Here is a 26,993-nt window from a genome sequence, read left to right as displayed (position 1 = left end):
GTCTGAGAGAGAGAGAGAGGGAGAGAGAGAGAAAGAGAGAGGAAGAGAGAGAGGAAGAGAGAGAGGAATGCAGGACAGTGGAGGATGGCAGAGAGACAGAACAGGGACTGAGAGCTGTCCAGCTAGAAGGGAAAAACATGGATTGTGTAGTGTTTTGTGTGTGTGTGTGCGCGTGTATGCGCATATGTGTGTGCACACGCATATTAGTGTGTGTGTGGGGGGGGTGGAAAGGTCAGAAGAAGATCTGGGGAACAAGAGAACAGTGTCTGGTGTGTGTCGTGGTGCGGAGGCGACGCATGAGTGCCTGCGGCAGCCGCTGACAAGAACACAGACAAGACACACACACACACACACACACACTCGACACTCTCAATCATACACATATCACAGCGAGCAGACGTTGACAGCACTCCAGTAAAGCTCCAGCAGAGCACTCACAGATGAGTGGCTGTGCACACAAAGACTCACACATAGCATGTAGTTGCTTTCCTTTGTTTTATCTTTTGCATCATTGTTTCAGAGCCTGGAGCAGGACACTTGAGTGGGAACTAAAAGTCATCCTCTATCTACTAAATTTGAGTAAAATTGGAATCCAGTTGTTTCTACACTGAAGACTGACAATGCAAAACACCTGCCGTAGTAGGCTGGAACATTTGGTATGACAAGTACTGAGACAGAAAAACAAGCACCAGCAATGGACTTTGAAGAAGAAGATTTTGCACTTGAATTTCTTTACGTCCTTGGTATTATAATAATTTCTAATTAAATACATTATTTTTCCATTCCAAATCATGATTGTAAGATTAGCATACACAATAATAATGTTCAGTATAGAAGACAAACATCCTCCTGTCAAAGAAGCGTACATTTTTTTATGATTAAATAAGTCAAGCAGTGTTGCATCTTATATTAGACTGTGCAGAGTATGCTCTTATGGCCACAGCTGGTAGTTTTAAAATTATTAAACAGTTTAATTAAAGTGGATTCCACTCTTTGAGCATTACTTTGAGTGCATTTTTCTGTTATCTTCTGACACCCCAGTCAACACTTCTACTCATCTAACCCCAGCTAAGAGCTATGATCAATTATTTTACCATGAAGGGAGGTAGCTAGTATTTTGCACAAGACTTCTTGTGACTGAGCCTGTGAAAGAATGAGCAACGATGTGCAGACGGGTGAGTCTCACCTTTTGTTGCAAGATGTGGTCGAGTTGGTCCAACCACTCCTGCTCTGCTGGACTCTGGGAATGAGCCTCTGTTCCCTGCAACCACAACGATGAATATGAAAATATGCATGGTGATAGACATGATGCCCATGTATTGACAGAATACTTAGTATTAAAAGTCAACATGCTTTGCTTACTATATCTTAACACTTGCCTATGTGAGTCTCCTGCTTTAGGGTGGATGTGTAACATCACACCAGCCTGGACCTTGAAGCAGTTCTCTGGAGACTCAGTGGCAGGGTACGCCAGTATATGTTTTCATGCTACTCATGTATAAAGACCTAACAGAGTGGTAGCCTTGTTAGTGCTAATGAAGGGTGGAGAGCGACTGTGTGGCCATGTACACCTCAGCACTAATGTGCTCCGTCTTCACTTTGTGCCCCAGGTGTTGCTGCTGGAAACGATGTGACGGGCCTTGCACTGCCTCACAGGGACATGGGAAAAGTGTGTTTGTATGAGCGGCTGAATTTTAAAGCTCCTGCACTTGAAGCCTGGCGAAGCAAACCGACAGTCTCGTGAAGTCCAGAGTGGCAGGGGCTGTCGAAAGCCACTAGTCCACATGGCAGCTCATGTATTCTTTATGTGATCTTTGATAGAGACTTCTTCAGGTGCTAACATCACAAGTGTGTGCAGAGTTAAGCCATATAATAATATCAATGGGAGTCAGACAATCTAATTTTCCAGATTAATAAATATCTAACCAAGGGCATCCTCCTATGAGAAAAGCAACAGCAACGTTGATGCTCAGGAAGGTCACGGGAAGTCTTAGTTTACATATCAAACATATCATGTATGTGCACCAGCTGACTGCATATGTTGCATGTCTAATGTAAATAAAATTCAGATCCATAAAAGAAAATGGATGATCTATCTGTAAATATGTTCTTAGTAGTGAACACTGAGTGTTACAGACACACGATGCCATAGTGTGCATGGCCTTGTCTGCAAGTGTAATATGTCTGGAGTGATAACTGTATTAAATGTGTTTTACCTTTGGAGTCCCCAGCTTCCTGGTACCCTCGGTGTGTGATAGTGGTGATAGAACAGTGGCTGGGCTAATTTCAGTGTGTGCCTAATTAGTGAGGCGTGCTTAGACAAACTGAGAAGTCGCTGGGGGGTGGGGGAAGGTGGGGTTGGATTAAAAAAAAGGCTTCTTGTGACTGCTTCCTTCAAGTCTCCCACAGGGTTGAACACGGCGTGTGAAACCGTGTATGTGTTGAGAGTCAGTCAGTGTGCTTGCTTGTCCACCCTTGGTAGATATATATTAGAGCACAGACCCTTCATCTAACATTAGGTGCAAAACAAACTGGTCAGGCAATTATAGCGTTATTACATCTGGATCATTAGCTCCAAAACTAGTTGTCCAGGGAGCCTGGAGCTGCTCGGCCCTCTGAATATCAGCTGCATGCTATGGATAGAGGCAAATGACTGCAGCATGCGTAGTTTAGGTAAATGTACATGCAGAACAACAGAGCACTGATTCTGCCGGCAGATACATATTTATTTATAATTTGTAAGAGACCATTTTATTGCCAAAATCCTCAGAAATATAACCACATCCAGGAATAATACATTTAAACATTATGTTATGCCAGAAAGTGAAAAACTGCACGCCTTAAAATGTCAAAACCACCTGCAAAGATTCTTCACAAACTCAAGAAAAGTAGCAATGAAGTATTGTCACTTAAAGTAATCGCAGTGGGTTGTGTTCAGTTGTGTTCTCAATCGCACAACTGAATGAATCAATTCATGCACTGAAGTTAAAGACTAAATAAACTGATGATGAAGTATGTTTTCGAAAGATTGCTGACATACAACTGTGTGTATCAAAGTTAGTTCTTTTTTAGTCTCAACTGCAGAGTTTGGTTCACGCTGGTTTGAGAGTTGCACTTGCCTGACCGCTATATAAAGACACGTTGTAAGACTTGGCTCTGTGAGTGAGTCCACTTGGAGTTTCAGTTGGAAAACATGTGAAATGGCCCTTATTTCTCCATAAAAACAGCTTAATCGCACGTTCATATACACACACAGACACTTAGCATTTCTCCTGGGGTCCATTTCTGACACAGTGAGTAACACATGCACAAACCTAATTGGATAACCTCACTCTGTGACACGACCATCACAATTACTTGGTGAGTGTATGCATGTCGTGATCTATTAATGTTCAATTAAGAGGAAAAATGCTCACCATGTTAAGGCACCTAGTGCCTAAGCCATCTATTAACCACCCTTAACTGGGCAAAGAAAAAGAGAAGAGAATGACTTAATCCACAGAGATTTCAGCACTGATGAGGGGGACTTTCTGTCAAGTGAGAAACTGTTCCCTGTCATCGACTGGGTGGAGCTGGGCTGCAAAGGGCTAAAATTGGTTTCAAGTGTGAGTAAGTGCCTGGTGTGCCGTCTCTCATCTTGTGATAGATGAGAGGAAGTCCCCAAGGAAGGGAGGTTGATTGTAACATGGAGTTGCTAATTGCCAACACAGCTGGGCATGATCTATGGTGGTGAAACGATTCACAAAGTTGGAAAAGTGTGCAGAACTCAGACCTTTGCAAGCTGAAACAGTCAATAGCAGGAAACTTCACTTCAACAACAGATTTTACCAATGAGAAAATACTTGTACTTACTCAACTTGTGCCATAAAAAATCTTGTATCAAGTTGACAGGTGCTGCAGGTGTTGACAGACTTTAGATCACGTTGAGAGCAAGAACTCCACCTTTATATGTGAGGACCCATTCTTTTCTATTGCATAGCACCTTCCCACTTTACAAGGGTCATGCCTGGGTGTGTGGTTCACCTTTACAAAACATTACTTGGTGCTTACTTATTGTAATTCTGGGAAGGTGAAATGAAGTGAGAGCAGGCTCCAGTTTCCTCCTCTCTCCACCCACACTAATCTTAAGCACTTGTTATCAGAGGTTAGGCCAAACTTAGTGCCATTCATTTATTCTCACCTGACAAAAACATACCCAACACTACTGCTTAATATCAATGACATAATGTCTTTCTCATTCCTCTGGGCAATCACTGCGCAACACCATGACAAACCTAACACGCCTCGAAATTTTAGAAAACAGAAAATCTATCAGAGGTATGTTGAGTGCTGTGGGCATAATCTAGGCTTCATAAAGATCCTCAAGTTAGCATTAGCAGAAAATCTTGACCCATTGTCCCTTGGCCTTACCTGATCAGTGTCCATTATGTCTGCAAGATCATTCTCTGACATATTGAGGATGGAGGCTGCAATGGACTTGGCTTTGATCATAGACTTGGCTGAGAGGCCGCCCTTTCCTGCCACAGTGTTGGCCTGCCTCAACCTCCTCCTCTTCATCAACTGCTGCTTGACCTCTTGAACGTCTAAAAGAATTTCACTGGCCAAGACCTGAAGGGGGAAAGAGAAAAAGGAATAAAAAAAGAAGAAAATGATGAAATGGATATGGAAAAACAAGAGGGATAGCTCTGCCTGACAGATGAATAAATGAAATTGATCAAGCATGCGCCAGTGAGGCCTAGTACATTATGGAGGAATATTGAGTTTGACACACTCAGATTCTCTTCAGTTTCGCCTCACGCTCCCTTGTAGGAATATGGACCTGAGGGTTTGTTGCCCTGTCGATTGAAAGCGGAGGGAACAGAGCTTTGATATCAAACATACCCCAAGTTCTGCTAAAATCTGCACAAACAGAGAATCACGCATCAGAGAGCGAAAGACATGGAGCTACTGAAAATACAGCCATTCATTTATTTATTTGCTTTCTGAGTGTCTCACAGTGCAACAGGGCAGCATAACGCGGTTAATAATTAAGCTACGAGGGGCTGTTGCAAATGGTGCCCAAGTGCGTGGCAAGTGAGACAAGGAAGGCCTGGGATGGCACACTTGTCTGGCACTAAATGGGAGTTTGCTCTAAATACAGAGAGACAATTAAATGTTAAAACTGCCACTGTACACGAGAAAGTCAATAAAGTAAACTCCCCTTTGCTTCATTTTGTGCTTATTGATCGAGGCAATAATCTTCTGTATCATTCCCTTGTAAGCTCGCTGAAAAGCTGACCTTGGAATAGATGGTCAGAGGAGGGAACGCTGGATACAAGAGAACTTACAGTACACAAAAACAAACAAAACAATACAACTTACTGGTGGACATCGCACAATATAACCAGGCAAGCAAGGTGTACATTGTGTAAAAAGATGAGGAACTACTTAAGTGCATTACAACGAGGGTAAAAACACACCAATAGTGTTCAATAGCAACAAAGCCCTTGATTTGGGACAGGTGGTTGTAGTGCGGTTTAGTGGAGTTTAGAATACTGAATGAGGAGCTGGACGTTGGCAGGTTTTATCATTTACCCAACATGCATAGGCCACCCAATCCTGGTGTATGCCTGATCAAATGACTTTAATTTGAATACCATGCACCATATATACATGGTTTTGTGTCGAGACCTCGACCTTTGATTTTATGACTCTGAGATGTGGAATATGGCCAAGAAGATACGCTTCAAAAGCTAAAAATCAGCATCATAATGTCGTAATCGGGTTCAAAGGAAGTCAGAAGGCAACAGTGTGGAGAGAAATCACCACAACGGTCAACAGCAATGGTGTTGACATATTTCAATATTTAATTTGTAAAATTAAATCAAATCTTAAAGCTTATTGCTTGATCGGACCTATAAGGATAGTAGTAGAATAGCCTATAAGCTATATACAGCCAGGCAAAATTAGCTAATTGTGCATTATCGCCAAAAATTCCCCGTCTTTCAACTAAAACCCATTTTAACAAGTGACCTTCTATTTCAAAAATAAAGAGAACAGCACTGAATAAAGAGGACAAGCAGAAATTATAATCTTTATCCATTTTGATAATGAAGGAAGGCAGCTTTAGCTCTTTCTGCTGATCTGAGAGCTGTGTTTACCCTTAAGGAATACACAACTCATTAGCTAACAGTCAGGTATCCTATTCTTTTCTTTTACAGCCTAATAGATATTCACTCTCACTAGTCAAGGCTTGCATTCAATTGACCTAACCCTGCATTTGGAATAATCCAGACAGAGATTAAGGGGCGCATTTATCACTCATTTTCTGCCATGGACGAGACAAAATGAGGAAGGGGGTGTGTAACCACACACACATGCAAGCACACACCCTCACACACACATGAACATGCGTGTTAAGAGCCTGGCTAGTGTGGCAATCACTACAGCCAGAGGGCTAATTTGGACAGGATGAGGATGGGGCATCAAATGAGCAACTAAAAGACATTCGATTTAATAACTAGCTACCTCTGAACCTGTTCACAGTCACGATGACACAAGGGGCCATTAAAACACGAGGCAAAGGAGGAAAAAAAACAACTTAAATCTAAGATTACACAGTCACTCATGTAAAAACAAAGTCCAAATGTACTCTAAAGTTGAGTGACTATGCAACAAAGCAAGGGCATTCCAAATGGTATATGAGAAGTATATGATATACTGTAAAGTGATCACACACAGCAGATTAAACACCCACAGCCAGTCAAAGTGATTGAAACAATCACACAATTAATGCAGAAAAAAAACATAGTCCTTAATCTGTGCACAACCTGTGCTTTTCTGCAGGGACGACAAGTGAAAATAATCAGTTTAAGAAAGCTACCTTCAGTGTGTGTGTTTGTGTGTGAGTGAGAGAGGTAGTCACTACATGCAGCGCCACTGTTTAGCAGTTCACCAGCAGTGCTTACAGCCCGGGGCGTGTGGAGGGGCCAAAAGGGTTTGCTGGCACACAATAAAAAAAAAAATCCCCACACATAAATACACACACATTGCACATACAAGCACAAAGAACAAAAAAAAAACAAGCTCATAAAGACACACACAGACACATTTACACACACACACACACATGTGCAGCCCTGCGGTCCTGATCAATACACGACAAGAGTAAATCTCCTCTGGACATCAGGCAGTCCAATCAAAGGGCTTGGTGTTCTTATAGGGGATCACAAGAGCTAGGGGGAGACAAACAATGATGTGAATCCTCAACAACAACACAATGGCCCCACCAGCCTAAGGTTATGGGAATGGAGGAAAGGAGCAATAAAAGTGTAAACAGCATGTGTGTGTTTCTTCTATTTTCAGTTATATGTTGATTTGCATGATCTCTTTCACACGAAAGACATCGGCGGCTGAAATGCACATCCAATCCAGCTCCAGTTCTTCTCTCATGCAAAGTGAGTCAAACAAGAAGAACTGTGTCCGTAGCCTCTAATATTTCTGCTTTAGGAAGACAAAGCAATCAAAAATGGCAACTAAACTGTGTCGTAATCTTTCACGTGATTTATGTGTGTGTGCAAATACGCCGCTCCCACTATCTATCTCTGCCAAGCCCTTCCCTGCTTTGACAGACAGCCGTCAACTGAACTGAGTTGACGGACAGTCTTTATCAGTCTCTGCCAGACTGATACAACACACCTCAGGGTGATGGATTAGGTCGGCACAAAGACAATAGTGCCCGTTCCCACTGGGCACACAGTAGATGCAGAGTGACGTCCCATGCACTGTAACAAACTGCACCTTCTTTAAGGCACATGCACATAAATCCATCCACCAAAACGTTGAGGTAAGAGACTAAGCAAGGCTGTGCCAACGTCAGTCCTACTAGCCACACACCCAAGCCGCCCTGCTTGATCCTGAGGTTCGCTAAGGCCTGGTGGTGTTTTGTCTCCTCCCAGAGAATACTGTATGTCCACAGGAAGAAATCCTGATATTCAGTATGTTAACATGAAAAACACGGGGAAAAAAAACACTGTGTTAGTCCGACTAAAACCAGACTTATACAAAAACAGTCCGTCCGTCAGAGTCGGACAAACAGTCTAATTACTATTGCATGTATTATGTTCAACTGGACTCAAACCCATTCAGTTGCACTATGCATGCTCCACAGATCCCACACCCGGGCTGTAACCTGGACAGAGAAGAGGAAATGGTACACAGAAGAAAAAGAAGACAGCAGCGAGGAAAACATGCCAAAATTTATGCTCCGTCACCTTAAATAATTAAATATTTTGAAGTTAATGAACGGCAGAAAGACACTGGCATTCAGCATGCAACCAACTTGCCACCAGCAGGGTTTTTTTTCCCTGTGATAATAGTTCACCCCCAAAAAACAACCTAATACTAACAAGCTGAAAAGGGGCACCTAGCCTAGTGGCACTGGACAAAATTCACTCAGTAAATTGATCCTCTGCTGGTGCTTGTGTTCTGGGACAAGCACAGTGGTCTAATTAAATGGCATGTTGAGGTACAACCGTAGCAGGGTGATAACGCTCTTTTCCTTGCGTTATTGAGTGGATGCCTTGAGATATACAACCTCACAGCAACAACGAAGAGCAGCCACCTCTGAAACCCACACTGGAGACGAGGATCCTAAATGTTTTATGACCACAACCTAAACCTGGACACAGCATCAACTGGTTCAGTGCTGTGAAGGAGTAGAGGGAGGTGTCATCCGGACATTCCCAGTTTAACTGGGCGGTTGACAGATCTGCTCTTTTGTATATGCTTAAAGCATACAGCTGTAGAGGTTGTTGTGCATTTGTGGTAACAGGTGTTACACCATGTTATTGAGAGAACTCAACCAGATGTCCAAGGAGAGCTGAATATTTGAAACCGTCTTTGTGTTAGTGCAAGCTTGAACAACTGCTCAAAGCACCAGCATTAGCCTGGACCACTGCCTTAGCTTTCCTTGTAACTCATCTTGCATATGATGCACCTACACAGACGCAAAGGGTGGAGAACTTGCAGCTCAGTTCACATCATAACAGTTTAATAGGAGTTAAATGATTTGACCATTTAAACTCTGGACTATGGCCTTTTTTTGAAAAGCACCTTGATGAAAGAATGAAGCTGCTCCAGCTGGGAGTAGGCAATGCCGAGCTGTCTCTGAAGCTTCTCCATCGCACGGGAACTCTTCTGGGTCAACCCTTCCATTTGCTCTGTGGCAGTCTGTTCCAGTGCAGCCAAAGTCTGCTCACTGGCTCCTACGCGAGCCTGTAAGGCATGTATGCGCTGATCCTGTAAAGGAAAACAGCAGTTGGTCAGAGAAAAAAAAAAACGGGCTGTGCTACTAGTTGGCTGTGCTGTGAATATGTGTGACCTGTTTTCGAAAGAACCAATTAGTAAAGTGATCTCAACCTTATTTTGCAGTAGTTGTTTTCCATAGATTCACTGCTAAAATGTATAGAATATAAATATGTTTACTTTACATTTTTTTTTAGATCATTTTCAGCGTTTCAGATGTTTCCCTTGTTGAACATTATGCGATTCAAACTACAATAAATATTAAATACCTGGAAGGTGGTGAAATGTTCTCTATTAACGATGTAACGGGAGAACAGCTGGGCTGTAACGATTACTGCATGCAAATTACAGTTTCTTAAATCTGATCCATATGATCTGATCAGAATGGGAACTTGCGGTTTGGGACCTTTTTTTCGAGGTCCTCCTTCAGTTTTGTACAGGAGGTTTCATGCTGCTTTCTCTCTGATGTTGCTACGTTTAGTCGTCTCTTCAGAGAGTCAACGAGGGCCTTCCTGTTGGTGGCTTCTTCTGATAAGGTTTTCACCTGGAATGTGAAGTGAAGAGGAATTGTAAAAAAAAAAAACAAAACAACAAAGTCAAAACAAAATAGTTGGCATACCACAGTTGTTATATGAGACACACCCAATTCTATTCAAATTGTCATTTAATATTTATAGTAGGAATAACTCAATTACGCTGGGCTATAAGAAATGCTGAATATTATGATACCCAGACAAATGTATTGTCATGAAGTGCACCTTCTTCTCCAGCTCCTCCAGTTGTCCTCTGTAACTTTTCTCCATGTCCTGTAAGAACTTCAGTCTCGTCTTCAGGTCCTCAACCAGCTGCCTTTTCATGTTCACATCTCGCTCTGTGTGGTTCGCCCTGTAAAGATTTAAAAAAAGGGGAGTTTAAAAACACACAAATACAGCAGTATAAATCATGAGAACAAATCCCACACACACGCACACACACACACACACACACACACACACACACACACACACACACACACACACACAAAGCTGGCAGGCACAGTGTCCCCATGCAGTGCATCAGGCATGACAGCTCATTATGACAACTAAATACACTGGCATGCTGTTTGGGTGAGTGGAGGGGGGGTGAAATAAGGATGCATATATAATTCTAACTGGCATGTATTAGAACAAGTGCTCTTGTGAGGAATGCCGCTCTAAGTGCGACTGGGGAGTCATTTTTGACAAACGACATTTCAAATCAGCGTTGACACAACTTGAAACTCTGCGATCAAGTATTTAAATGTTTATTATTTTCAGCTCAGCTCTGCACCGGTCACACATAAAAATAAATCAGCAGGGGAAATTGGCTTGGGAGAGACTGATGATGAAGGGAATAAGCTCTAAAAAGTGTTGTTGTGTTTGGTTCTGTGTGGATGAGGTGGACGAGGTTGTATTGTAAACCGCTCCATGTCTCATGTGTTGCAAACACACAGCACACGTCACTTCTTACACTGATAACCTGCTGTATTGACACGTTTAATATTCCATATATTATAGAAACGCCTTCTTTTAAATTGGCTCAGTACGTTAGCATGTTTTATTCTGTTTTCATAAAAGGCAAATATGAGGCATTTCTATACTTTGGGGAATTAGAACAAATAGAATAAAGATCATAAGGATGCACTTAATTAAATGGTTCTTATTTTTTTTTCTTCTTAATTTCAAAGATGCGGTGGATTTTTTTTATTTTATCGCCGTCTCCTACATGCATCATGGTTTGTGTGTTTTAAATAAACAGATGACGCAACTCAAGAGCAAATGCTTTCGTGTAAGTAAATGTCCCTGTCTCCCTAGGTGGATGAATGCTTGAGGGCAGACCGGCTAAATAAATGTGAGCTTGTCCTATTGGAGTGACATTAAATTAAATGAGAGAGGAGTCTAGCCGGGGGACTTTGGGGGGAAGTAGCGCTGGTTGGTTACCCCACGGATTTGGCCATTAATGAGAAAACCCATATTGAACCTTTCAGATGACTGTCTGGATTTGACTTAAAGACAGAGGGTGGCAATAAGAGGCCCAGCGGCTCCCTTTGCCCCAGTGCTAATGGCAATTAAACCGACAACATTTATTTTAGATGTTCTCTTCTTCTGCACCCCAAAAAGAATAGAGGATAAAAAAGAATGAAGGATATATGGTGCTTCTGCTGGAGCGTGTGATCTCTATTTATGAGTGTTAGTGGAAGGAGAGAAAGAGCTCAAACTTTATCCCGATCACTCACACGTTTGTTCCCTTTGTTCTGACCGTGTTGGCAATATTGTTCATCAAACATGCGTGTATTGTAATGATAGCAGTCAGCGGGCTGAACTGTGTGTGTGTGTGTGTGTGTGCGCGAGAGAGCGAGAAGGAGAGCACACATTTTTGTGTATGTTGTTAAGAATGAAGTACGGGAGGACGTTTCATGTGGCTGATAGACAACAGTGCTAAAGATGAAAGAAGCAGCTTCATAAATAAGGCAGGGCCATAGTGCCGGATATTGACTGAGGACATGCCGGTGTACTTTGAAATTCATTTCTTTTTTTCCCCCTTCTCTTCTTTAAGGCGAAGCAGCCCTGCTCCCTGTGTGTGTGCTGAGATGTATATTTCAGAGACGTCTAGACATGCCTTTCATTCTGAGAAGGGGTCCCTCCATGGAGGCAAATGGAGTGGTAGGATAGAAGAGGTTGTGAGTTATGCGTGTGTGATGTGTGTGTGTGTGTGTGTGTGTAAGAGTGTGACAAGAGCCTGAGGAGAGGCTGAAGCTGTCGTGGAAACTGAGCTCAGGGATGTTCACTCTGTCTGACTGTGATCCAGTAGTTTTGGTCACACACAAACACAAACCCACTGTGATTGTACACATGCCCTGGATGCATTATTGAGAACGGCAAGCAGAGGACACACCAAACAAGACAAAGAGAACAGGAGGGAAACCACAGCCAAGTTGTTCTTTGTACCTTTGCCTCATTAGAAGAATGAGATCCTAATGCAGAATAATGATATATATGCCTTGCACAGCACTGTTCAAATCTTGACAGTTTCCTTGAGTTGTTTATAGCTATACATTCAGACTGTGCTACAGTAGGTGAACCATGCAACTCATTAGGGCTTGTGGCCCACAGGCCAGAGCGATGCTGTGTGGGTTTTAGTGTCATGGGCCAAAATGGTCCCTCCTGCGGCACAGAAACAATCAATACGCCGCTTTGATCAGCGCTCCATATCAGCTACCCACATATGCAACCGCACACTTAGTGACACACAAGGCACCCACATGCACACGTATGCATACACACTAATTCCTTTCGTTGATTTTTTTTTACACTCACTCATGAGCGCATGCATAATTTGACGAATGATTCATACAGAGGAGAAGCATGCATAAATGCAGAGTGCAGCAGACAAGAGTGCTGCCACAGGGTGGAATCAAACACTACAGATGAGAGCTGAACAGAATGTGCAAACATGCAGACAAAGTGAGATGGAGACACAAAGACTGTGAGAGAGATGCGTGCCAAATAAGGTGCAGTGAGAGCTGTACGGCAGAGCATCGGTGAGAGGAAGACAACGCAGAGAGAAAGGAGTAACAGACGTGAAGAGGGAGGTGTGAAACTAACTTGTCCTGCAGCTGGCGGAGCGTGTCGTCTTTCTCCTGGAGTTGGCCTCGCAGGGCTTTGTTAGCTGCCACATGCCTTGTGACCTCTGCACTTGCACTCTGGGGGGAGGGCACACGGCACGTGTGTTTGTTAATGTGTCGGAGTGGGAACGATAGGGGGTGGGAAAGGTTTTTACGACACCACTGATGATGACAGGTCATGCACAGCATGCCTCCTAATTATAGCTACAGTGAGAGGGTAGAAGGTGCTAAAAGAGGTTAAGGGGAAAATATATATTTTTAAAGTGGATGAGATAAGGGAAGTCATTAGGAAATATAATCATTTGTAGAACTATAGAACTTGATTTATTTCAATGAGGCTATAGCTAATATGCTTATCAATATGAAGTATTTAGAACATTAACATTTCTGCATATTCCTGTACAATAATATACACACCATACTATGGACATATGTAAATCATTACAGGTGATTTCACTGTATTTAAACTAGTGATGTGAGATTTTACTACACCACTTTTTTTTGCTCTGCTTCTTGTGTAAAAGAAGCATGTGGCGCAGTGTGAAGAGTTGGCTTCTGATCATGAAGCTGATGGATATTTGAAAGTGCACGTTCACTTTGGTTTAAAGGGGCCCACGTCCCTTATGGGATGTGTACCAGTTCACGCTTTTGACAATGTGTGCACCCCCACAGTGCATCCCTCACCTCTCTCTTTTGGTGTCACCTGACATGACTTCCGAGGCCGTGTGTAACGACAGCAGCAATCTGCTTAGTGACACTGACGAGCTGGCTGTGAAGAGGGTGATAACACGGTGGTACCACTCACACCTCATTCCCTGTGATGTAGGGCATGTCTCTACTGATAATCCTCATTTCTCATCTCTCTGACAGGTGCTCAGTAATAAGATCGAATGATAAGAAAACCAAATTCATGTAGAGATCTCATGCAATTTCAGGTGATGAAGTATAAATAAAAAGGCTGAAGAATCTTTTTTTTTTACCCATCATGATTTTTAAGTAAAACCTACAAAGCACTTCTCTCAGAGTTTCTTAACTCCCTAAGGACTGTGGGGCTTTCATACCAGTGAGAGATTAAAGTGACTCAGAAATATTGATGTTTGAAAAATGCAAGGGGAATGGTTTTTCAGACTTAAAAACATAAATACATGTGTGATCAACATCTGTTTGGTAGAGCATAGTAAAAGGCAGAAAAGAAAGTTTAAACTCAAATGTGTCTCTTTTGTTCACGGATTTGCCAGATGTGCCTCTGTAAATAAAAAACAAATGTGCCACAAATAATTAATACTAATAATGAATTACTTAATTCATTAATTAATTAATGCCAATGCTATATATGGTACTATCCACTCAAGCTTCATAGTGCAAAACATTGAACATAAACACAATCTTGCACACCATCATCCTATTTAGAGATGTATCTCCGAAGGTGTGCTCTGCAGGACAAAGCATTGACATCTGTTCAATTTGGAGCAGAGTATTTAAAGAAAAGTCTTCCAGCAACTAACCTTAAGTTTGGCTTGAAGTTGTTTGACCTCTGCCTCCAGGGCCTGGAGTGCAAAGTTAGGAGGGGAGGGCATGGTTCTGCACTGACAGGAGCACTCTGCGTTTACAGGTGCTGCTGCTGCTGCTGGTGGTGGAGGTGGTGCAGGTTGCTGAGGGAAAGTGATCTGCCTCCACTGCTCCAGCTCCATCTGCAGAACCTTTTTCTGCTGCTCCACACCGGCCAGGTCAGAGGTCAGCTTCTGCAGATTGACCAAAAGAAGAATTGGTGAGCTAGGCTACTGCTGATGATAGCGCGGCAGAAAACAACATTTCTCTCTCCAGTTATTAAACCCAGGAAACACAGGATGCTGACTGATGGGAAATATGATGCTGTACAGTACTACATGACTTGACGTCCACTTAAAGAAGTTGGAGTCAAACCAAAACACAGCTATCTGGTTACTGGTGTAAGAAAACAAATCTGACTTCCACAAGTCGTTACACGAACAAGATAAACACAGAGACAAAGGAAACAATATGTCTGGAATGGTGTGTGTTAACCATGGGAGAGCTATGGGTTCTGCTTTAATATCACATTAGAGGAAAAAAAACCTCCTTTTTATGCTAATTACTAAACATATGATGCTGTTGTTCTGTCAATAGGGTCTAATTTTCACAGTGATTGGCATACATAATAAAGCCATCCCACAGAAACAGGGAGCACTCTGGGACAGTGGGGATTTCAGCATTTGGTGAGTGGTTAGCTTCAGAGTGATGAATGGTATCGGCACCAGCCGATCATAGACGATGTACAGTGTATCAGTGATAGTACGCAGAAGCATCTGAGGTGAACAACTTTGACCACACTAGTGCGGTTGAGGAAAAAAACAAAAAAACAAAACAAAAAACCTTCTTTGTTTATGAAGAAAATGTGGAGCAGAAACAAATCTCTGTGTTTGGTTCAATACCACCACAATTAGCTGAGATGGTATCGTATCAAACATGACGGATCCTTAATGGCACAAACAGGAGACATGATACATGAAGATGTATGCCACACACATGGGGTAAATACTGGAACACACACAGAACCGCACAAACACACACACACACAAGTGAAACCGCAGATTCCCTGGGGTTTGCTCTCTGCTCTGCATACATGGAGGTTATTGATATCTGGTTGCTGGCTGACACCTTTTAATAGAATCCCTCTTGTTTTAGGTTTCCTGTGTTCTGCTGAAGACGCACATGCTATATCCCCCAGGGAGGGAGAGAGGGAGAGGAGTAGGAGTGATAGAGAGAGAGAGGGAGGTGTAGAGAATGAAAAGTGAGGCGATGCTTGCAGTGGCAGTGGTGAACGAATTAAGAGTGGCATTGATGACACTTCCTGTAAGACAGGGTTTGATTTTGTAGGCCATTTTAAGCTCCAGTGAGAGATGACACTGACATGGACTGATACAGTGGTGGTCCATTAGGCTGGAAGACAAGACAGCTCTCTCTCTCTCTCTATCTGTCTCCCTCTCTCTCAGCTCTCTAACAATCTCTCTCTTTTCCACCAGAACAACAGCTTAGTCTGGTCTCACACATTAATGTAGTATCTTATAATAGTATAACTTTGTGAAAACAATTGGTCACAGTCAGACCCAGTGAGGCCCAGACAGGAACTAATAAAGTTAAAGTGTGTGTGTGAGTGTGGATGTATGGATGGATTTTCACCACATGAGGTGGGATCATTATTTGGGAGGATATCTCCCAAACTTTTGGAACTCATCAGCTGAAGGTCAAGGTCAACGAAAATATGGTTGAGAAAAAAAAAAAGGGGGGAGGAAAATTTTCCTGGTTGTATCTTTAATAATCTATTTTATCTAAAGTTTACAGTATATTGATCAGAAAATGATTTCTCATCTTGTAAGATTAGTGACAACAGGAAGTGGCTAAGATGTCAAATAATGCATACAGTAGTTCAATAATGCAAATTCCCATACATGACTGCAGATAGGATCTGAACACAATATTTGCTGAACATTTGGTGCGGATCAAAAAACACACCAGTTGCGTTGGTGAGTTTTTTTTACTTTAACAAGCTCATCAAAACATCCCTCTGATCGTTTCATCTCATAAAGATGCTGAGATGCTCATTCATATTTTTATTACCACCCATTTAGAATGCTGTAATTCAATTTTTTGCTGGATCAACTGAAATGTCTATAAGAAAACTTTAATGACATTTTATGTCCAAGCAATATGTCCCTGGCTAGACATTTAGCTGAGTTTTAACCTTCGCTTGGTTCTAATAATCAATGGTTACCCCTCATTCATTCATTTTGAACTTTGTATCATTTTGTCTTGAAAAGTGTTTTCGCATGAACGTTGTATGACAATTACTGTTACTCTAATACTTGTGATATGTGGTGCAGCTGTCATTAACATGCTTTTCGAGTTCAGACGGTGATGTCTGTTGCACTCCCTAATCATGTGATAAGATGTTAGATGTTAGAGGGAGGCAGCACATTCCACACTTAAATATCTGAAACGACAATGTCACAATGCACTGGAAAGTAAAGCAAATGGGAAATTAATCATAATGTGGGCAGCCAAATGGTCCAAAATTTAAAAGATATGCATAACTGGCGACTTTTGTGAAAACAAAATATTTGGTAGGACTGGGCGGGGAAGCTTCACCTGTCACTCGACCTGTGTAAGCCTCTTATTATGACACATAATAGATATACCGTATGTGTGTGTGTATGTTACAAAGAGAAAGTTCTACATGTACAGTATCCTGTCCTCTAATGTGTAATTAGACATTTGTACGCTCACAATCCAAACTGTGAAAGAACACAAGGAGTAAGAAAATAAAAAAAAGGAATATTAGGGAATCAAGTATGAATTAGGCATGAGCTGGTGCAATATTGAAATTCCAGTCAAAATCACACATAGAAAAAAGTCTGATACGATCTATAAACCCTAAATATCATGTAACTAAAGAGGGATGTACACCACCATCATGTGACCAAACATCTGCTCTGCTGCAGTAATCATGCCAGCAGTTTGGACTCATTGAGCTCAGCTGAGCGTAATTTTGTTTCTAAGAATAAAAATAATAAATTAATTGACTTAAAAATAGAGAAAGAAACTGCGCCATTTTAACTGAGTGATGTCGTGCGCTAACTATTTCTGCCTTTATGGGAATAAAATATTTGTTTACACAGTTGGAGCATTATGTTTTTGAAATGGCTATTTATGACTGTGTGGGGAATAAATACATCAGCAGGCAGTTGAGTTGTTTAAAAGGGGTAGATATGATATCTGAATCAGGAGATACTAAAGGCTGTGATATCAGTGTCAGACATGAAAAAGTAGTACAGAGCCACCCCTAGTGAAATAAAGGAGAAGGGAATAAAGAAATAAGGCAAGGAATGAAGCAACAATTGGAGGACATAAGGGCCAGAGGATCAGGAGACAGAGCAACACAAACAAGTTTCTGTGAAACTGCCATGCTATTTTTCACATGATGGCCCCTGTGGAGGCTGTCCTAAGCCAATAACAAGCAGGGAGTTTTAGTTAGAGAGTTGGGCAGGACTGACTGGAACAAGCCCAAAGTCCATCACCTCTTGCCCTTTCCAGAGAGGGCAACAAGACCTGGCTTTGGCCAGTCAGTTGGCTGCAACTTTCTCTGGAGGAGTGGCATTAATACTGCACAAGGAAAGAGGAAACAAACAGGAAGACAATAATTCCCTCTCTGTCCATTCATTCACAGAACCGGCTGTGCTGTGTATGTGTACGTGTGCCTCGACTGCTGTGTCTGTGTCTGAGTCTAAGGTCTCACTGGGCCTCAACACTCAGAAACCTGGGTAGGAGCATGAGGGCCACTTCCTCGGCAGCAACACTATGAGGGCTGCACTCTGACCTGTGTGTACAAGTACTGTATTGGTATGTTTTCACATAGTAAATATACAGACACATGCACCTAATCAGGTGTCCAGTGCTCCTTCCCTGGCTGCTGCCATGTCTGAAACCCCCAGAAGAAGTCTCCTGCCTGTCAGATTAACGACTGTGTCTGTCTTGGTGTCGGTTTGTGTATGTTTACACTTCTATGCGTGTGTGTGTGTGTGTGTGTGTGTGTGTGTGTGTGTGTACGGAGAGGCCCTGACAGGAAAGATACTGTTTAGGGGCAAAGTGCTTGGTGTTTTATTTATAATCTATACCAAGTCTAAGAGTTTCCTACCTGGAGGCAGGTGCTAAATAACTCAGTGGGTGTATGGCACTGGACTCAGTCACATTGTAGTTGAAGGTGCACACAAGTGCACGCATTGGATGAAATGAAACTGCTAGTGACACAGAATGTTGTGAAGAATTGGCTTACTAAAACATTCAACAGGATGAGACAATAGTCCAAGAGAAAACGAGAGGTTCTCCTCTCTTCTGCTCCACAGTCCTGCCTGGCTGGCACTTATTAGGCACAATAAAGGCAAAAAAACTGCTTCTGCTGCACTTTCAGCTCTGAGCAAAAACAAAAAGAAAGACAAAGAAAGACAAAGACGAAACTTCTGAGCAGTTAGAATTAGCTTTCAGTCATTTACCTGAGTGAGCTGTTTACTGCTACTGAGTTTCTCGGTGAGGGAGCTGAGCTGTGCTGTGATCTTCTCGTTGGCCCGTCGCAGCTCTTTGGCTGAAAGCACAGCGTCTTTCCTGGCACTTTGCAGTATTTCAACGTGACGCTGTAGGGACTCAACACGCTGCTGCAGAGAGGCGGAGGAGCAACGCTGGGCCTTCATCAGCATCCTCTTCCTCCACCTCCTTTTCTCTCCTTTCGCCCCTCGCTCCCAGGGCTCCTGCTGTTTATCGTCTAACAGAAGGAAGAACATGCAGGCACCTCTGAGTTGTGGCAAGAGCACAGGAGAACTCCTTGTTTAGAAGCTACTGCTGGGATTTAACAGGCATATGTGGAAGTGTCTTTGTGTATGCACAAGTGAAAACTGAGATATATTTAACAACATTGAATGATTAACAGTTCCCATTTAAACTCAAATGTAGAGTTATTGTAGAGAGAAAAGCTTGTCAACTTTGGAAATACTCTTTTTTTTGATTGTCAACGTGTACATTCATTTATCCTGCTTCAGTTAATAGTCGATTAGACAAATATTGTTGTAGTTTTGCACTGCACAAAAAGGAAAACTGTATGTTACCTTGAGCCAGTTGTGCTCTGAGAGATTGTGCTTCTGGTGCTTTTGTATTTGTGATGGATGAACACTTGACGGACTAAAAAAAAAAAGAAACAGAAAAAACATCAGACAGTTATGAGAGGTGACTGTAACACAACCAGTTTACATGTGCTTCCTGAGACGCAGCTCGTAATGACACTGTGATCACAGTGTGAGCACAGCTTAACGCGACAAATCACCGCCTGCTTTAATAATTCACCTGTGTTCACCTCACGTTCATTCTGACAGATGCTCGCAAATGGCGCCTTTATTCAATCACTGTCAAACTGTACGGTATGATTCAATTGTACAAAATGACGAGCACGAGTGTCAAGTCATTTGCACACGTAAGTGCCTACATGTGACAACTTCAAACTCCACAGTTGTTTGTAGTAACATCAAAGAATGAAGCCTCCCCCTCCTTCTCTGCCTGTTTCCTTTGTACAGGGGTCAGGTAGGATTTGATCAGTGCTTGGTTTGATCACCCTGCACAGAAGGAAAAGGGAAGTCAACCATTTTGTTTGTGACATAGCACACCGTGAGGGCCAGGGGCTGTCATGACAATGATCCCCAAGGATCTGATGGGCACATTTAACAGATCTGGAATAGGGAATCTAAAGAGGATCTGAATCTTGGGGTGCTGACAGCTCCCTAGCTACATGCACATCCTCTCATCCTCTGCAGCTTCTACCTTGCTCACTTCCTTTAGAAAGGGGAAAAAGAAAATCCTCATCTCACGTCTTCGCGGACATACCTCTTTGGGGTTTGGAGCTGCCATTTGTTGCTGTGAAGCGGTTCAGTAAGTGATGATGTAAAGATGTAAAATATACACGGATGTTAAGTGTTGATTGCTTAAATTACTGTATTAGGAACAAGAAAAATGCATGGATTTAGTGGTCAACGTTAGTGGAGTGATAGTATTATTCTAACCCATATGATAATTAGGGAATCTCCCAAATTAATATTTTTTGATACAGTTTCTCAACAGATGCTTGTTCAGTTTTCACACTACGCAGATACAGTTTATGATTATATAACAGATATTAAAAGATGTCGGCAAACTGACCTTTCTGTTCGCATGTTGTCTGTGAGGTGCCTTCCTTGAGGGCACACTGTTGAGACTGTCTGAATACTCCTCACCACTGTCACTGTGGAGAAAGGTGAGAATGGTTATTACAGGCCAGAAGTTGAACACTTATTCTAAAAAGTACCACCCTTGAACAAAAAAATAACAATAATAACATTTGACCATTTATGCTTGATTTAGTTGACATCAAGCAAAAATATGTGCATTTTGCCCCCAATCCGTCCAACAGAAAATCAATGTTCCATCCAATTTCTGAGCTGGAAGTGTAAATGTGGGTGTAAATTAAGTGAAAAGCTGCAGTGTGGGGTGCTGATGGTGAATGCATCAACATGTATGAGAGTGGCTGTGGCCTTCATTAGCCCTCTGTGTGTGACAGACGTGTGTGCGCGAGAGGCACGGCTGAGCGGAGCCAAGCAAAGTTGCATCTGATGGACACACGGTAAGAGGTTCCTAAGACGCACACACACACACACACACACACACACACACAGGTTTATTGACAGTGACCTTTGATGTGAAGGTGGAAGCCAGTGACATTTACACTGGCGGGTTTATTAAGGTGGGGCCTGGGAGAAGCAGCAGAGGTAAAGACCACAGAGAGGGGATGTAACGGGAACCTGACAAGACTGGGGGCTAGTTAGGGTTAAACCTGGTTTAGAGGGGGCACAAGGACTCGCTGAGGATCACTAAGACCCAGGTTATATACAGTATATTTGTTGAAAAATGCTTCCTTGTTTAAATCATGATCAATATTTAATTTCAATAATTATGGAGATTAAAACTGCATTCATCATGAAGCCAATCAGTCATCGGAAATGACTTTAAACTATATCCACAACTATTAAAGTTGACTCCTGCATGCTCTTAAATAAATAACATATTAACGTATATTTAGGGTGATACTTTTGGGGATATTGTGTCTATTTGTGTATGTGTGCATTTTTACTGTACATTGACACATTCGTGTATACAGGCCAGAAGAAATGAAGGAAAAAAAAACCTCCTATGTAAATGAGTGGAGACACAAATGAAGGCAGATGTTTGTTTATTGGTGGGAAAATTAAAGATAAATGGACAGAAGGAAGCGAGGAATGAACCACAGACAGGGATAAATGCACAACCCACCGCGCCCCCTGAGCCACGGCTAAACCCAACATAAACATTTACTAAGGGGTAATCTTTTGGAACGGTGGTCTACGATATGTCCCCTTAACGCAGCATTGAAGCTGTTCTAGAAATGCCACCCATATGTAATGTAGTGTCACCTAGCGTGACGAAAACTCATAAACCATATAACATTCTTCTTTTGCTTTCGGCTGCTCCCTTCAGGGGTCGCCACAGCGAATCAACCTCCTCCATCTCACCCTGTTCTCTGTATCCCTCTCTCTCACACCAACTAATTTCATGTCCTCCTTTACTACATCCATAAACCTTCTCTTTGGTCTTCCTCTAGACCTCCTGCCTGGCAGTTCCAACCCCAGCATCCTTCTACCAATATAATCACTATCCCTCCTCTGTACATGACCAAACCATCTCACTCTGGCCTCTCTGACCTTATCTCCAAAACATCTAACATGTGCTGTTCCTCTGATTGACTCATTCCTGATCCTATACATCTTCGTCACTCCCAAAGAGAACCTCAACATCTTCATCTCTGCTACCTCCAGCTCTGTTTCCTGTCTTTTCCTCAGTGCCACTGTCTCTAGACCATACAGCATCGCTGGTCTCACCACTGTCTTGTATATCTTTCCTTTCATTTTGGCTGATACTATAGCCATAAAATAAAATAAATAAAACAAATATAGTCATAAACCATATGGCCAATAAACCTAAATGTTCCTACTGTTCGGTTCCCCCTGACCAACAAGAATGGCCAGTTTCCTACTGTAAACTCAAAAGTGCAAGCTAATGGCAGTGGGAAAAAGAAGTAGAAAGAAACAAAGACTTGGCAGTAGCCCTAACGAGTCGGACATCTTTATTTGACACCATTAGGGCCAAAGCTTCTTAGGCAGAAACACAATTTCCAGTAGCGCCTACCAGGCATACTGCTGAAGAAGACCCCTGTGAGATAAGAGACACAGAAGGCTTTAGAGTAACAAATCAGTTGACAGGTGCCTTAAATAAGACAACATCTCAGTTTAGACCCTTTCTTTACAAATCCACTTAGATCCTCCTCTCAGGTAAAGTGTATATTAGACTGCTGCTTATTAGCTACATGGAGCGGCATTAGGAAAGCAGCGCATAGATGCACCCAGTCCCTGTTAAACAGCCTCATGTGGATAAAGCATGGGATTAGAGTCAGATGAATTAGCTGGTGAAGGGATGCAAGTTAGGTAGGACAGAGCAAAAGGCAACAGAGAGCAGATAGAGAGAGCCATACAGGGAGAGAGAGTGAAGGGAAATAAATATCAGCAGTAGCTGAGTGTTTGAAATGAAATCATTCCGACCATCACTCAATAAATGTTGGCTCAGTGGCTTTTTTGCATAAAACATACATGAAATAATTACTGTCGATGGTTCTTAATTTAGAGGGTATTAAACAGCTTGTAGACATCTGGTACTGAGCCGAGTAGGGTCATTCAAAATGAATCTAACTAAATTAAAGCACGGAGATGAGAGGGGAGGGGAGGGTGGGTAAGGAGTGTGTGCGTGTGTGTGTGGATGGCTGGAAGAAAAAAGTGAAGCGCGCACACACACACACTTGACGTGACACAAGATAACCAACAAAATGAGACATGGAGGCATTGGCCGCGTGCGTGTGTGTGTGGCTGAGGGTAGAGGAAGTATGTGGGGGGCCTGGTACTTGCAGGGGGATCCTTAGTGCTGTCAAGGGGGGGCTAGTGAAAGCACAGGTCCAGTAAATTAAATCAAACTGCCAAACTGTCAATTTCAAGATAGCAAGACTAGTGCATGAAAATGGCATCACTGGAAGGTATCAAGGCTTTGGCGGTCTCCTTATCCCTGGGCTTTTCTGGCACTGGTTCAACTTTGTGTGGAGCGGTGGCTAATTTTGCATGCAAATTTCAGTCAATAAGCTCCAAGCAAGGCATCCCAGGATATTTCAAAGGATCTGACAGTAGTTTCCCCCTCCTCTCTCCTTCTCTCTATCATTCTTGCTCTCATTCTTCTTTTGGCTCCTGAATACCAACTAGACAGACTATGAAATTCAATCACCCATTTGCTTACGCTTTGCATATGCACGTTGTCCCCTCGATGCAGTGTGCCCCACCCCACCCCACCCCACAAGTGAGTTGAGCCATCCACTGCACTCCTACCACCTAAAAATAATGAGGTGGGAGGCAAAAGGAAGACATGCTTCTATGTGTGTGTATGTGTATCATTACCTGTCTATACTCATGTCCTCCCACTCGTCCTTCGTGGGACTGGGGGTCCGGCCTTGCCAGCTGATGGCTTGATCGGGGTTGACTGCCCGGTGGCTGCTCTGGCGTAGTGGACCTCTGAGCCTTGTTGTTTTGAATTTAACCTTGCTGCTAATGTTACTTACAACCCCACCTGCCCGCACTGGTCCTGCTACACGGTTCCTATAGAAGTCCCGGGCTGCTCTGAGAATCCCCACTTCTTGTCTCAGCTTCAGCAACTGCTGATGAAGTTTGGTAGCCTCTTTCTGAAAAGCAGCCAGCTGAGCTTCTAGAGCCATGATTTCATTGCAGTGTTGCTCCCTTTGGACCAGGGCCTGTGCCTGAGCTGCCTCTCCACGAACAGCTTCCTGGGTTCGCAGGGAATCCAATGAGGCTTGGAGTCTGCGGCATTTGAGGGCCAAGTCTTTGTTGTCCTCCAGTAACTGTTCATTCCCCTCCCTCAGCCTCTCCGTCTCCTTGTTTAGAGACATAATCCCCCACTCCAGCTGCTGAATCTGAAAGAACCAGAGACATGAGAGACTTCACCAGAGACTTCAGGTTTTTCTTCCTTTGCACCTTTAATTTCTACTACAAATACACATAACACACTTCACTTAAAATAATATTCTTAGCCGCAACTTACCATGTTGCGTAAGCATTAGTGACATCTGCAGTATAATGAATACAGTAATGAATAACATGGCAGTCTTTTATTTATAATTTAAGCCCTAGTACAAAATGCTTATGGTTACAAAAACCAAAACAGTTTTTATTTCAAAGTGATTATACACTTAAACATAATAGTGGCTAGTATATTATAGTATACTAAATTAAGTTCCTGCCAATAAACCCTCTTTAGAAATTTAATAAGAAAGGCCTAAATTGACCTGCTCATAGGTAACATCTTTACGGACTATGGTTGGACCAGTGAAGGAGTCGGTCAACACTCACCACCACAGCCGGGCAAGATTAGGGTCATCTGAGTGACACCTCTTTACCCTGATCACCCCTAACTAGACAGCAACCAAGAGCACTTAGCCTATTTGTTAGATCTTTGGTGGAGACTACTAAAGAGAACAGTTGATGCCTGCTGGGTTTGTGCCTCCAGGCAGTTTTTCCCCTTTTATTTGGTTCTCAGTCTGCCTGCTGGTGAAGCCTGGTACCTTTCAAACTAAATTAGATGGGTTTCTCTACTCTTGATGATTCACTGGGGGGCATTTAAATTCATATAAGCAGGGCTTTTAAAAACAAGTGTGCACAAACATGGGCAAATTACCAACAGTAACAACTAAAAAAAAAAAAGTGTATTCTCAGCTAACTTAGGACAAGTTCTTCTAGTCTCCAGTCCTGCTTTTAACTGTAAGAAAGAAAAATAGTTACTAGTTGACACTTGACTTGGAAATGAATGCATGATGGATGTTAACACTTTGAAATTGTGCGTGATAGAGCAAAACCAAATTCTCTGAGAGGCATTGTGCTGTCGTTACGGCTCTGTCGAGTTTCTTTTATTGGCAATGACAAAGAACACTTAGTGATGGCATAGTGCTGTACCTTTTTAAATGACTGTTCCATTTGCTCTGAAGAAACAGAAGGCTTTTTCGGAGTGCTGCTTTTGACCCGGTGTTCCTCTGCCATATTGTGAAGCAATTCTGCAAAGTGGAACAAAGCTCATTATTGTGACACGATTTGTCAGACTCAAGGTGCTCAATCAATAGAATGATAATAAAGATAGTACATTAAATCAATTAGCATTAGAAATGTGTAATTTTCATCCAGAGGTGCAGTTTCTTTTTCTTCTTTTAGAAGTCGATCCAGAAAGAACACAGAACCACTAATGGTGACAGGTCTTGACATTTATTTCACAGCTAAAAATCCACCTGCTGTTTGTAAAAACTCATCAAATAATTTTCTTCCTCCTGATTAACAGAAAGGCATTTTGTTTAGTAGCCAAAAAAGAAAAACATGCGTGCACGTACACATCTGTACATGCAATGTGCAACCTCCCTGTAGAGACCTTAAACAAATGAAGAGAAGTGCTTGAATCCCTTGAGAACACACAGCCCCAGGCTGCACTGCTCATCTCAGCACACTAATATGCTGCTTTATTGTGAGAACTTCAATAGTGGCCTCCGCAAACATGTCATTTAGGTTTATGATAACAACAAAATGCATGCAGAGTCAAAGCGTAGGGCGATTTGATACACATATAAAGTATTCATGTGTGCAAACATAATCCAGTAGGCCTCGTCGTTGCTGTTTGACACAGAGGGGATAAACCATAGCATAGAAGTTTGAATATCTTTGCTTCTCACCTCGATGCAAAGGGCAACACAAAATAATATAAAACTTTCTGCCTTTCATTTGCTCCTGTTAAACATTCATGCCAGTACAGGCAAAATAATTTGTACAATGAGGCTGGAAACATAAAAAATTCAAGACTTTGACTTTTCAGGTCAGTTGATCTTTTGGAGAGTGAGTTGGAAAAAGGGGCCTTAGAAGGAGAGTAAAAAGAGAGAGGGGTTATGTTGTGAGACGCTGCACCTTCTTTGCTTTTCATTTGACGCCTTGCTCAGGGAATTTTGTTACTGTGAATTAGGCTGTTCTTTTGTCTTTCCAGCATGTCACAGTCAATCAAACGCCGCACCAAATAAGACATGAGGGCTGCCGTGTTCGCTGGGTACATAACCAGGTTGGAAGACAATTATCAAGCCCCAGTGCCGATGGCTTGGGAGTTGGCACCTCAGCACTATCTTGATAAGAAGACACGGTGGCTCCCTAGTCACCCACCGTTGGAGGAGGTCCTGGCACTGCAGAATACATTACTGTCCCTCCCACGTCTCCTCATGGGCTGCAGCACAAAGGCCCCGGTCCTTTCATCTGCTGCCTTTCGTTAGTGTGATTCCAGTGTGAGCAATCAACCCACTATCTCTTTG

The 26,993-nt window shown here is 42.5% G+C and overlaps 1 protein-coding gene across 2 annotated transcripts in view; it reads right to left on the bottom strand.

The window, feature by feature from the left end:
• cntln (centlein, centrosomal protein) overlaps window positions 1-26,993 on the bottom strand; it is a 78,451-nt gene that overhangs the window by 8,870 nt on the left and 42,588 nt on the right. For both annotated transcript variants that reach the window (XM_044027960.1, XM_044027961.1), the window contains exons 15-26: window positions 25,612-25,709; window positions 24,046-24,575; window positions 20,681-20,762; window positions 19,600-19,672; window positions 18,994-19,259; window positions 14,434-14,670; window positions 12,909-13,006; window positions 10,044-10,170; window positions 9,692-9,829; window positions 9,094-9,279; window positions 4,411-4,608; window positions 1,187-1,261 (exon numbers count right to left, since the gene is read on the bottom strand). In XM_044027960.1, coding sequence (XP_043883895.1) covers window positions 1,187-1,261; window positions 4,411-4,608; window positions 9,094-9,279; window positions 9,692-9,829; window positions 10,044-10,170; window positions 12,909-13,006; window positions 14,434-14,670; window positions 18,994-19,259; window positions 19,600-19,672; window positions 20,681-20,762; window positions 24,046-24,575; window positions 25,612-25,709 — 2,108 coding nt within the window. The remainder of the gene's footprint in view (window positions 1-1,186; window positions 1,262-4,410; window positions 4,609-9,093; window positions 9,280-9,691; window positions 9,830-10,043; window positions 10,171-12,908; window positions 13,007-14,433; window positions 14,671-18,993; window positions 19,260-19,599; window positions 19,673-20,680; window positions 20,763-24,045; window positions 24,576-25,611; window positions 25,710-26,993) is intronic.

Source organism: Solea senegalensis, linkage group LG6 (genome assembly GCF_019176455.1).
Source record: "Solea senegalensis isolate Sse05_10M linkage group LG6, IFAPA_SoseM_1, whole genome shotgun sequence".
NCBI lineage: Eukaryota > Metazoa > Chordata > Actinopteri > Pleuronectiformes > Soleidae > Solea > Solea senegalensis.
The sequence above is the reverse complement of the archived record's forward strand: the minus strand, read 5'-3'. Positions and strand labels throughout refer to the sequence as shown.